Source organism: Littorina saxatilis, linkage group LG17, assembly GCF_037325665.1.
Source record: "Littorina saxatilis isolate snail1 linkage group LG17, US_GU_Lsax_2.0, whole genome shotgun sequence".
Classification (NCBI taxonomy): Eukaryota; Metazoa; Mollusca; class Gastropoda; order Littorinimorpha; family Littorinidae; genus Littorina; species Littorina saxatilis.
The window spans coordinates 12521782-12535310 of NC_090261.1; the positions used below are offsets into that span (position 1 = coordinate 12521782).

Below are 13529 nucleotides of genomic sequence, written 5' to 3' on the forward strand. Positions count from 1 at the left end.
TGGGGTTTTAAAGTGTCGTTGTTGGCATGACAACTTATACACAAAACTGCCCCAGGCTACTAACTGCTGCACATATTTTCGTTTGTTTTGTTTCGCTTTGCTTCTAGCGCAAATATAGGGTTTAACAAGTCGCGTAAGGCGAAAATACAACATTTAGTCAAGTAGCTGTCGAACTCACAGAATGAAACGGAACGCAATGCAATTTTTCAGCAAGACCGTATACTCGTAGCATCGTCAGTCCACCGCTCATGGCAAAGGCAGTGAAATTGACAAGAAGAGCGGGGTAGTAGTTGCGCTGAGAAGGATAGCACGTTTTTCTGTACCTCTCTTCGTTTTAACTTTCTGAGCGTGTTTTTAATCCAAACATATCATATCTATATGTTTTTGGAATCAGGAACCGACAAGGAATAAGATGAAAGTGTTTTTAAATTGATTTCGACAATTTAATTTTGATAATAATTTTTATATTTTTAATTTTCAGAGCTTGTTTTTAATCCAAATATAACATATCTATATGTTTTTGGAATTATAAAATGATGGAAAATAAGATGAACGTAAATTTGAACCGTTTAAAAAAAAAGTTTTGTTTTTTTACAATTTTCAGATGTTTAATGACCAAAGTCTATAATTAATTTTTAAGCCACCAAGCTGAAATGCAATACCGAAGTCCGGGCTTCGTCGAAGATTACTTGACCAAAATTTCAACCAATTTGGTTTAAAAATGAGAGCGTGACAGTGCCGCCTCAACTTTCACGAAAAGCCGGATATGACGTCATCAAAGACATTTATCAAAAAAAGGAAAAAAACGTTCGGGGATATCAATCCCAGGAACTCTCATGGAAAATTTCATAAAGATCGGTCCAGTAGTTTGGTCTGAATCACTCTACACACACGCACGCACGCACACACACACACACACATACACCACGACCCTCGTTTCGATTCCCCCTCTATGTTAATACATTTAGTCAAAACTTGACTAAATGTAAAAAGAGATGCTGCTACAGTGATGAAAGGTTTGTTTGAGTTGATGGCATAAATTTTTAAGATCAGTGTGTAGTTGCGATGTGTTTCTCTTATATTTTCATAGTGTCATTTTGTGTGTATTTGTGTGTTCGGCAAAGGGGGGGGAGTGGGGGAGGGGGGAGGGGGGGGAGGGAGGTTGAGAGAACTAATATTAGGCCCCCCCAAAAATAGTCTCTTTACGGTATCCCGACCGACCCTATTTTTTCGCGCGACCCTGGACTTTTTTTGGGCATTTGGGGGAGAAAAAAAATAAAAAAAATAAAAGTCTTTGTTTTTTGGAAAAATAACTTAAAAAATATGGGTTTTTTGGAAGAAAAAAAACCCCACCATCACACACACACACACGCACAGATATGAGAGAAAGAGATTAAGACAGAGATAAAAAGACAGAAAAACAGAAAGAAACAGAAAGAAACAGAAAGAAACACACATACACACACACACACACACACACACATACACACACACACACACACACACACAACTGTTTCAGTCGTGTTGCAATATCGCTTTGAAGAAAATATTCTTAAGAGGCTTATTGTGATAACCTTTGTCGTTGCCGCCTCTGTGAATGTCGTTATGCACGCTATTAATGTTGTAACAGATGCTGACGAGCTGGTTTTTGTGATAGAATGACGGGCAAAGCTCTTGAACAAAGGTCAGATGTTTGCACTGTTGCACGTACACTTTTAAAACCGTCGTCGTCGTCGTCGTCGTCGTTGTTGTTGTTGTTGTTAATGTTGTTGTTGTTGTTTATAGGAGAACACTTTTACCGCATATTATTTCCACTAACATCACCACTTCCATGGGGAGAGGAGCGCAGCTGTGAAACAATACCTACCTATACAAGTAATTGTGAAAAATCAAAGTATTTTATGCACAAAAGTTCCTACATAGAAGATTTGAAAAAAATTGAAACTTGGCGAATGTGGTGGTGTTTTTCTTTCTTACTTTTTAAAATTTGGTCTACTACTCTGGAGACTGGCAAAGTACTCGAGCGAATACTTTCAACAATGTTTCTTTCCCACGGTCTCTTTTAACCTGACAAAATCGAAAAGCCCAAAAGGTTGAAAAGACCTAAAACAACAAACAACCAAGCAACCAACCCCGACAAGGTTAACCGTGACTTATAACGTCCTCTTCACAGGAGCGACAGGAAGCCGAGATGAGGAGGAAGCAGGAGGCAGCCGACAAGGAACGACGACGAAAACAAAAGCAGGAGGAGGCACGCCGACGACGAGAGGAGGAAGCGGAGACCAGACGAGAGAAGGCGGAACAACGGAAAGCAACGGCAGCGGCTGCGCGCGAAAGGCAACAAGAGCAGCAACACTACGACGACGAAGAGGAGAGCTACAGTACGCCTAACACTAACAGGTCGGAATTATATCAACACTATTTATTTTATAATGGCTTGTTGTTTTATCCATGTTCCCTTTGTTATTCCTCTTTGGGTCGGACTAAACTAAGAAAATCCAAGGCGGAGGCTGACGGGGTATTAGTTCCAGATAAAAAAAAAAAAAGTATATATATTGATAATATCATCAACTACAACACTAACGCACAACGACCCATCCAGGACTCCAGCCAACTCCATGCGTCCTATACTTAACACCAGCCTCTAGCTCTGGCGCCTTGGCAGCCGGAAGCTCGAGCACAACAGTACGTCGACCCCTGCGGCGGCCTTCATTTGTCTTTGTTTGTCATAACCACTTCATCTAAAGTCGGGATAACACCCGGGAGCATGCCCCTAATGTTTTTACCGTGAGAACGTAAAACATCATTTATCTTCATATTGATGATAATTCCTGTCATTTGTTATTCATCTCACAGGTCGGACAACAGCCAACAACCCACACCCAGAAACAACCCGCCCCCACAACGACGTCAGCCTCCTCCGCCTCCTCAACCACAACGACGCGTACCCCCGCCTCAAAGACGAGCAGCGCCTCAACCTGCCCAAGACTTCGAAGAAGAAGAATTCGCCCCCGTCCCTGGACCCGGCATCGACCTCTACGCTCAGGCTGCGGAAGGCGAACAGGGCGGCAGAGTGAGGTTGGTACCTTGCAAGGTCTGCGGGCGCAAGTTCGCAGACGATCGCGTCCAGAAGCATCAGTCAGCCTGCAAGATCGCCAGCAAACCGCGCAAGGTGTACGACCCCACGAAAATGAGGACAGAGGGGACTGACATGGCCAAGTACATCAGCAAGGGCGCGCATAAAAAGGAGCCGAAGGTGAGTTGGGCTGGGGGGTGGGGGCGGTAGAGGGGGAGGGGGGAGCAGAGAGGTTTGAGGAATGGTAGAGAGAGAGAGAGAGAGAGAGAGAGGGAGAGAGAGAGAGAGGGAGAGAGAGAGTGTGCGTGCGTGCGTGCGTGCGTGCGTGTGTGTGTGTGTGTGTGCAGTGTGTGTGTGTGTTCGGGCGGGCGTGCATGCGTTCGTGTGTGTTTTTGTTTTCATTTATACGTCTCCCGTTGTCTTCAATAGTCTTTTTCTATTCTTTTCTGTGCTGTTTTCTGTCTCCCTCCATCTCTATACTTCTCCCTCCCCCCTCCCCCTTCCCCCCTCCCCCTTCCCCCCTCCCCCCTCCCCCTTCCCCCCTCCCATCTCTATCCTTTCCTTTGCATGTCCGTTTGATCCAATTAAAAGCCACAAACCTCAGCAAGATCGTTAGATTTTTGAACGACACGGACCATCGATTTTTGTTGTTGCAACCCAATAGAAAACGATAATTGCACGAACAAAGAGGCATGCTACGATTTCATCTTTATGCACGAAACTTAAAAATCAATGAAGTTATCTTGCCATGCTCATGTGTGTGTGGTGGCCTTTCATTTCTCAGTTTTTCTTCGGTTTACATTTCGCAAAACAAGAAGAGTTAAGGTAGTGGACTGCTTTTATTTTATTTTATTTTATTAAATCTGCCAAAAAGTGCAGGTGACCAACAGCATATGAAATAAATAAATTAATTAATTAATAAATTGATTAAGTACTAATCTGTTATTCCATCAGCCAGACAAAATAAAAGAGAATTGGAATACCGCGCTCAGCACTCGAAGAAACACTATCTGTAGTGTGTACATAGATTGTAGTTCGATACAAATATGACAAGTGTAACATTTTACCAAGAAGAGAAATTTATAGAAAACATTTGAAATTCCGCGCTGAGTTATTCAAAGACACGCTAGCTGTAATATGTACATAAATTCTAGTTACAAATATGTCAAGTATACAGGTTTGACACAACAAAAATATGAGAAGAAAAACATCGAAAACGGAATTTTTAAGAAAAAAAAGAAGAAAAAAAGAAAGAAAAAAACCCAGTCAGTTGGGCCCAGGACAATCTGCAAGATACAGACACAAAGGAAAACAAGTGTAAAGAAGTACACAGTAAACAACTCCCCTTCTTCACATTAGCAACTATAGAGAATACTACATGGCTTGCTGTGTCGTACCAGATTTACACGAGTTGTTTTTTTAAATATTGAACTGCGAGCGAAAGCGAGCTGTTCACTATTTGAAAAAGCAACGAGTGTAGGCCTAAATCTGGTACGGAACAGCAAGCCATGTAGTATTCTGTTTATCCTACATACTGTACTTACGTGTATTTTACTGAAAATGTCCTGCAGTCGAGGCAGCTACATTGAAGACGCTTGTTTTAGAACCTCGATCTCTTCTAAAGCCTCGTGCAATCTATTACGTCAAAGCAAAGAAACGTCACTCTGAAAGTGTGGCGTGACGTGTTAGTTCTAAAGATTCATCGAGGGTAATTAGCGAGCGCAATTTGTGTTTCTATAATGAAGTTTGTCTCGGTGACTTTGGCATCATAAGCAGTGGAAAAACAGGTCCCTGCCAGACTTGCTTGACATGACCTCATTTACATGATATACACACGTGTGATTTGAACGATTATTATCTCACGGGTGTCTCTCTCACGTATGTAGGATAAATATAATTATATGATATACATACATGTACAATGATTTCGATTTGACCGAGTCTACTTGTTCTTTATTCGTCCCCTTGGATTCTTTTATAATTATAAGCTTTATGCTTGAGTACGGATCCTGAATGTTAGATACTGTGTGTATGTCACGTTGCTTTAACTGAATAAAGTGTTGTTTAAACCCTTTCGATTTAACCGATTTATCTCCTGATCACCATTTATGGGCATGGCTGACAGAAGAAGACAAGTGTAGCACAATTCGTGCAAAAAAGAAAAAACCCACTAATGACGTAAACACTGTGACAACCAATGAAAAGGACGAAGGGAATGCTCGCTAACAATGCACTATTGATGAGCTAGAGGTGGTGTGAAGCGATGCGTGTCTGTACCGCCCAGTGGTTACCACAACACCGTGTCTTGCCAACTCGGCACCACTGACGTCTGCTCGGCCTCAGAGGGAAATGCTGGCACCAGCAGACTTGAAGGAGATAGTTTTTAGTGCTGACGAGAATCTGGCTAGATACAACAACAACAAATTACTGAAAAAGTCTTAGGATTAAAAAAAAGTTTAGGTTAAAAAATGCTGGCATTGACAGAGATGAGTATAGTAAAAACGTTATATTGCTTATGTCACGATAAAAAAAACCTGAATAACGTCTTGATTAAACCAGAGAGATGTAAAGGTTGTGTGCACCGAAAGTATAATTGTGGATTGAGTATATGTGTGAGGGAAAATTCTACAGGCGTGAAAATAAATGCCTGAGCATCGAAAAGAGGCTGGCCTATGAAGAACGCGCTTGTTATCAACAAATAATTCATTCAGTTAAGAGAGAGAGAGAGAGAGGGAGAGAGAGAGAGAGAGAGAGAGAGAGAGAGAGAGAGAGAGAGAGAGAGAGATGGGAAATAAGGCGATACAATGAAGAATTTACCGGGCAATATAACAGAAACCTCAATCAGATATGCAAATTCAAGTCCATTACTTTTTGTTACTCCATGGTGACACACACGTGCGAGTTTTTATGGTGTGACGGATAGATCTACTGTGGCTCTGAATAAATCAAGACCATAGGTACGCAAGTGCTCCCAAGGCAATACTGGCCAGGCGACAATCCTTCTGTAACAGACAATAGGCATACCAAAAATAGCTTGATATTCAACGTGGTGCCGTAACTTAGGAATAGCTGAACGTTTATTTATTTGTAAACACACACACACACACACACACACTGACACACACACACACACACACACACACACACACACACACACACACACACACACATACACACACACACACACACACTCACAATAATAGAACCGTTTCTATAACAACAAAAACAACAACGATCAAACTAACAAACACAGCAATACATCTGTGTATCTTTCGTCGATAAACATTAGCTTTCGAGCCACTGAAAGATACAATACAACCATGCGGCAAGTAAGTTGGCTACTTTAATTTTGTATTGATTTTCAGAAGAGAAAAAGATAGAGTCACCATAAGAAAAGCAATGGCTTAAGCTAAAGATGGTCAAACGGCAAAGTCGTTATTGACCCTTTGTTGGTAGGTCGGTCGTCTGAAAAAAAAGGAGGGCGTCGCCATTCGGTTGTTACTTAATACAGTGTGAAAGGCATATGAGTGTCCAGAAATTCGCTCGGCAAACGGCCGGAGGGGTCATTTTTTGGAGGGTCGTTATTGGAGGTTCCACTGTAACTGTCAGTGCATTCTGATGATGCCCAGGCCAAAAAAAAAATAGGTCTGTTTTCGGTAACATAGGGTGAAAAAATAGGGTCGGTAGGTCGGCTTTTTTTTTTTCCCCCATTTTTTTTTCCCCATTTTTTTTTCTTTTTTCTCCCCTCTCTATGATGTTTCACAGTTCATTTCTTCTCATCAATCCGTGTTTCTGCCCAACATAACTATAAACAGTACTTTGAGCTTACCTCCCTTCTGTCGTCTGCTGTTTAAACAGCTCTATTTTGGATGCGGTTTTTTTTTTTTTTTTAGACGATCCAAAAAAAAGATTAGGGTCGGGCCTAAAAACTAGGGTCGGTCGGGTTACCGTAAACAGACCTATTTTTTGGGGGGCCCTATCACCGTAAAGAGGCCCACATGAGCCGGTTGAGCCTATTGACGCCTGTAGTAAATGTCGACAAGGTAGATGCTGGGAGAAGCCTCGTATCGATTTTTGTCAGCCCGGTGTAACAGTAATCAACATTAGGAAGAGCGTTCGCTAATTGCGGCAGTCAACGCGGCACATAATTAACACTGACTAGAAAATGTGAAGAAAGTTATTATTGTCTACGTAGAAAGTCTTATGGAGATATTGGTTGTAGTTCAGGACTGAGCTGTTTGTATATATTTGTTTGATCTACAATAGAAATTTAAGTGATATTTATAGAGATATTTTTGTAAGAACGGGAATGTTATTATATGTTTATTCTTTTTTGTATCAGAATTCTGAGTATCAACATTGGTAGAAAACGGTTATTAGCGTGTCCGAAATTTGAATTCCGTTCTGATAGGTGTGTAGCCTATATCGATAACTATATGATGATGCACAGAACAAGAGAGAGAGAGAGAGAGAGAGAGAGAGAGAGAGAGAGAGAGAGAGAGAGGGAGGAGAGAGGGTGAGGGGGAGGAGAGAGGGTGAGAGAGAGAGAGAGAACATCGAAGATTTCCCGTTTTTTCTTTCCCGTCGCATGATAATGTAATCTTGACGTAATCGATTCTAAACACAAGAACACTCTACGACTCAATTGCTTTTGTTCAATTCTTCAATTTCTGGATTGTGTTCGCGCGTTCATGAAGACTTGACCTCATTTAAGCCTGTGACATCTTTTATTATTCAAACTTTGCTAGCTTTTGAGCTTATAATCAATTTACTGCTTTAGTGCGTCAGTGTCCAATGCATTAGCCATAAAACAATGCTTTGCGAAGAAGAAACAGTCGCGTAAGGTGAAATTACTACATTTAGTCAAGCTGTGGAACTCACAGAATGAAACTGAACGCACTGCGTTTTTTCACAATGACCGTAGTCCGCCGCTTGTGCAAAACGGAGTCAAACTGACGAGCCTGTTCAACGCGGTAGTGGTTTTGCTGTGCTGCATAGCACGCTTTTCTGTGCTTCTCTTCGTTTTAACTTTTTGAGCGTGTTATTAATCCAAAAATATCATATCTATATGTCTTTGGAATCAGGAACCGACAAGGAATAAGATGAAATTGTTTTTAAATCGATTTCAAAAATTTAATTTTGATCATAATTTTTATATTTTTAATTTTCAGAGATTGTTTTTAATCCGAATATAACATATTTATATGTTTTTGGAATCAAGAAATGATGTAGAATAAGATAAACGTAAATTTGGATCATTTTATATAAAAAAAATGTTATTACAATTTTCTGATTTTTAATGACCAAAGTCATAAATTCATTTTTAAGCCACCAAGCTGAAATGCAATACCGAAGTCTGGCCTTTGTCGAAGATTGATTTACTAAAATTTCAATCAATTTGATTGAAAAATGAGGGTGTGACAGTGCCGCCTCAACTTTTACAAAAAGCCGGATATGACGTCATCAAAGGTATTTATCGAAAAAAAAGAAAAAAAAAACGTCCGGGGATATCATTCCCAGGAACTCTCATGTCAAATTTCATAAAAATCGGTCCAGTAGTTTGGTCTGAATCGCTCTACACACACACACACACACACACATACACCACGACCCTCGTCTCGATTCCCCCTCTATGTTAAAACATTTTAGTCAAAACTTGACTAAATGTAAAAAGCAACAACACAAGAATCATATTCTTTTAACAACAACAACAACAACATCCTCCAAAATAAGTGACCTTTTTGTTTTTCGTCATTCGCTTTCGACCTTACTTATATCTTCATTTGCGTTTTCCTTTTGTTTTCAGGGAGTGTTCTCAAGCATCTGTAGATTATCTTGTTCATGTCTGATAAAAAGTCACATTTTCAACGTTGATCGCATTCTTATTTGTTTCCAAGTCTCCATGCATTCTTACAAATGGCAAGATTGCAATGGTACATTTGTGCTGCATTAGATACTCTCAAACTGAATCGTCTACGAATCGCGGGTCAACTATTATGGAGACTATCTTTGGTGTCCAACTGAAAAAATTCCCGTGTGCAAACATGCGCACGATAACGATTCCAAGCTCACAGCGGAAGTTTCAGGACTTGGAATACACGAAGACACGCATGCATTATAGCAGCTTGCCTATCATCATGATAATCGTATCTCGATATTTGACGAGACAGGCTTAATGCCGGAGTCAGCTTGTTCGAGTCAAAATATCACACCATAATATCCTCAGCGTATTACCAATACCTGTCCCAATGTCCAACTGGTCTAATAGGACGATACACTCAAATTGTTAGTCAAAATCGTCTACAGTGTAACTATATCCCCCTTGTTTGTTTTCTACTTGAACTCCTGTTCCAGCTAGGTTTGACTGTATCAAAAACGGTATTCTAAAGTGTTTACGTTTCTGTATTGTGTCTATTTCAGTCGAAGAAGAAGGCGGACTGGCGGCGGCAGCACGAGGAGTTCATCAACAACATCCGTTATGCCAAGAAGGTGACGGAGATGGAGAAACAGGGCATGGACCTCAAGGACCTCCCCCCTCCCCCTCCCTCCCACAACCCCGACCTCGTCGCCTGCCCCCACTGTAACCGCACCTTCAACTCCACTGCCGCGGAGAGACATATCCCGCGCTGCCAAGGGCTCAAGACTAAAGCTGTGCCCAACAGGCGGCGTTGATGTTTGTCGTCCTTCGCCTTAACCTGTGAAACGAACTGCTTTTTTGAGCAATGGACTGAATAGTTGCTATAACTGTGGACACTAATTGCAAACAGTTGTCGTGTTTTGAGCCTGCGTAGGCACGGTCAATCCATTGAGTGATATTCACTTGATGCTCTATATAAATCGGTGCCCCCTCAGGGAAGAGTGCATCATGATCAACGACAATGTTCCAATATAGGTTTTAATTTTCTTACGGGGGGACGAATTAATTTACATCATTCGTTCGTTCGTCGATGAAATGGTGGAGAAACCCCTGCCGGTGAGGGGCAGTGATTCGTCCTTTTCTTGGGCTAGAAGCGATCGAAGACCTTCACATTAGGCAAAAAAAAAAAAATTGTCTGTTTAGGGTAACCCGACCGACCCTATCGATTTGGCGCCGACCCAAAAACTTTTTTTTGATTTCAAAAAAAAAAAAAAAAAAAAAGAGGTAAAAATGCTAAAAAGAGACATTTGGCGTTTTGAAACATGTATTCATCAAATATAAGAAGTGAATGTTCAGCCAACATAGCATCAGAGACTATAGAGTATACTCTATAGTCTCTGGTATCATTTACAAAAAAAAAAAAAAAACAAAAAAAAAAAAAAAAAAAAAACCAACCTACCTACCTACCGACCCTACTTTTTTTGGTCATGTTACCCTAAACAGACAATTTTTTTTTTTGGCCTTAGTATGAACAGGGACCTATCACAGAGGAAAGACAACGTTAGGCGCGGGACACTTAGTGACTCAGTAAGCGTGGATAACTTCATCTGAAGACTCTGGAAGTAAGTCCAGTATTAATGCATCCAGTGATCATTTTGCTTAAACGAGTGGAGTGGTTATCATGACGGTCTTTTCTTGTGTTCCCAACAATACTGATGAGACTGTTCTGCGGAACTTTGAAATCCTAATGCGAATAAATGAAAGCTCACTGAAGCAGACTGCCAATGACGACAAACCTGCATAATAAATCGTGATCTTTTGCTGGCATCGAAAGTTTAAAAAATGCTTTGCTGCTTTTTGTTTTTTCTTCTTTTCTAAGACAGACAACATGGTTTTGTATGAACAGGGAGCAGTTCGTATTTTCCGCAATCAACTGGTTTGCTTCATGTTTACCCTGTGATCGGGTAAAAGTGAACTCAGGCTTATTGGTCTCACAGCTGTTCACACTCATACTATTTGCTCAATGAGTTTGGAGCTGACCATTGTAGACTACATTGAAGAGCTGGAGAAATGGGTAAAAACGGAAACAATCTGAGTGCAGAAGACAGTCAGGTTTTTGCTTTTCCACCCGACATCGATCGTCTCAGAACTTTCACGGTGTCTACAATTTCTGAATTTGTCGTCTGCTTTACACAGTGCAAACTTGATAACGTTGACTGATCGGGAGACTTGTGATGTCAGAAGTGACAGCTTTTGTGACGTTCTCATTCCGCACGTGGGACTGCTTGATAGGTTTCGTCACCTTTATTAAATAAAATTCTTCTAACATTGTTTTGGGTTTCTTGAATAATACGATATTTATAAATCCTGAGAGACTGTGTTTGTGCTACTGTTTTGGGTGAATTTTCGGTTTCACGCGAGCTTGTGTGGGCCTGTGTGTCTTTCGGATCTGAGAGCACGTGGTATCTTTCTTTGAAAGAATGTGAAACAACGACAACGTTTCTGTCTTGGTAATGTTGTTGTTGTTCTGTCTTTGATCAGCAGCAAAATAAGCAAACTAAATAAATAAATAGTGTTACATAGACTAGCTCAGATCAGGGAAAAAAATAGAATGTGAAAGACTTGTCTTTTGTTAATTCAATTAATTCTGAAAATGAATTGTGAAAGAAGCTTCCATCGTTAAACATGGCGAACTCAGACCTCAATTTCAGATGACAAAGAAATATTTCTAATAAAAGTTAAGAGATTTGCATTGCCTTTTTGCATGTTTGAACCGCGCAAGCTTGTTTGTAATTTATTACAATTTTAACATATTCAGTGTACACATACTCTGCTGCCTGACAAAGTTGAAGTCATGAAATTTGTTGTGCAAAATGTATATGAATGCAATACGCTCATGTTATCACAATTTTTATCGTCTTGTTTGTCGCTTTACTGCCCTTGTGATATCCTGTTCTGATATATATGTATCCCGTGACGTTTCTCTATCCTTCTACCATCCCAAAAATTCATGCTTGTGATGATTGTTTTTGAATTAAGTTTATTTTATGAAACGTCAAGCCTGTGATTTGATAAATAGTCTAGCTGTGATTCACTGAATAATAACGGAAGAAGCTGATTTGCGTTACTCAAGACGCTCAAGTTGGTACAGAGTGTATGGTTGTTAAATGAAAACAGGAGCGGATGGAGTTCACAGTGTAAAGGCGGGTGGGGGGGGGGGGGGGGGGGGAGGGGGGTATACATGCTTGACTGGATGAATGAACTAGCACTTTGTACTAGAAAAGTTTAGTCACCAATGCTGATTTTATAGCATAGTCTTCGGTGGTTCGGAGCCTTTCTTTTTATGTTGAATGATTGCTCTAATTTCTCCTTCCCCCTCCTTCTGACCCCCATCATAATCATCATCGCTGTCGTTATCATCATTATCTTTGTCTCCAGCATCATAACTGTCACTGCCAACATCAGTACAAAATCCGTATTTATTTATTCCAAAACCATTGCTCTGGATTCTGTTTTGAGTATGATTTGTACGACTGTTCATTTTATTTATGAATGTATTTTCCACGAGGCATTTGCCAAAACACGAAAAATAATTACATGTGGTGATGCAAAATAAGTCCCTGAAGAAATTGCTCAAAACTTTTCTTTTGTCCTTAACCATATATTATAACAAAGCAATACATGTAGCCTTCAATATTAATACATGTATTCCCGTCGTTAACAATTCGACTAACCATATCAGATCTGGTCAGGCTTTTTTTACATGGGAGATAAGACCATCCCTCCACATGGACACGTACCAAAATGCAACAGCCCGGATGCTCTCTATACGAAGTAGGGGATTTCATGATGAATGAATTTTTACATTTTTAAGGGACACTACAAAGTACAAATTTGGTAATCTGTGAAATGTATTCATCAACACATTCTCACTCTCACTCACAGTCTTTCTTTCTTTATTTGGTGTTTTACGTGTTTTCAACCACGAAGGTTATATCGCGACGGGGGAAGGGGGGAGATGGGATAGAGCCACTTGTCAATTGTTTCTTGTTCACAACAAAAGCACTAATCAAAAATTTGCTCCAGGGGCTTGCAACGTAGTACAATATATGACCTTACTGGGAGAATGCAAGTTTCCAGTACAAAAAGGACTTAACATTTCTTACATACTGCTTGACTAAAATCTTTACAAACATTGACTTTATTCTATACAAGAAACATTTAACAAGGGTAAAAGGAGAAACAGAATCCGTTAGTCGCCTCTTACGACATGCTGGGGAGCATCGGGTAAATTCTTTCTCGTCCCATAACCAATATGGGACTCCCCCTAACTCGCGGGGGGTAACTCACTCACAGTGAGGGTGTTGAGTTTTGATTAGGGTTCAAGTGCAGGATGCGTGGTCTTACCAATGTAACAGCCAGGCCAGATCTGAGATGTTCAGTTGAACTGCTTTCACGAAAAGACTGTCCTTTTAGTCTGACAATGTCATGTCATTTGCTGTTTCGAGTCACATAGTCACTTCAAATTTACTGTAGTTGACAGAATTTTGCAATGACATCCTCCGAAATTATGCAATGCTGAGAGATTATGGTGTC

At 40.5% G+C, this 13529-nt stretch overlaps 1 protein-coding gene across 2 annotated transcripts in view; it reads left to right on the top strand.

The window, feature by feature from the left end:
- Positions 1-11304, top strand: part of LOC138951946 (zinc finger C2HC domain-containing protein 1C-like) — a 26157-nt gene extending 14853 nt beyond the window's left edge. For both annotated transcript variants that reach the window (XM_070323510.1, XM_070323511.1), the window contains 3 exons: positions 2174-2400; positions 2857-3256; positions 9497-11304. In XM_070323510.1, coding sequence (XP_070179611.1) covers positions 2174-2400; positions 2857-3256; positions 9497-9748 — 879 coding nt within the window. In that variant the 3' untranslated portion in view covers positions 9749-11304. The remainder of the gene's footprint in view (positions 1-2173; positions 2401-2856; positions 3257-9496) is intronic.
- Positions 11305-13529: the final 2225 nt, after the last annotated feature.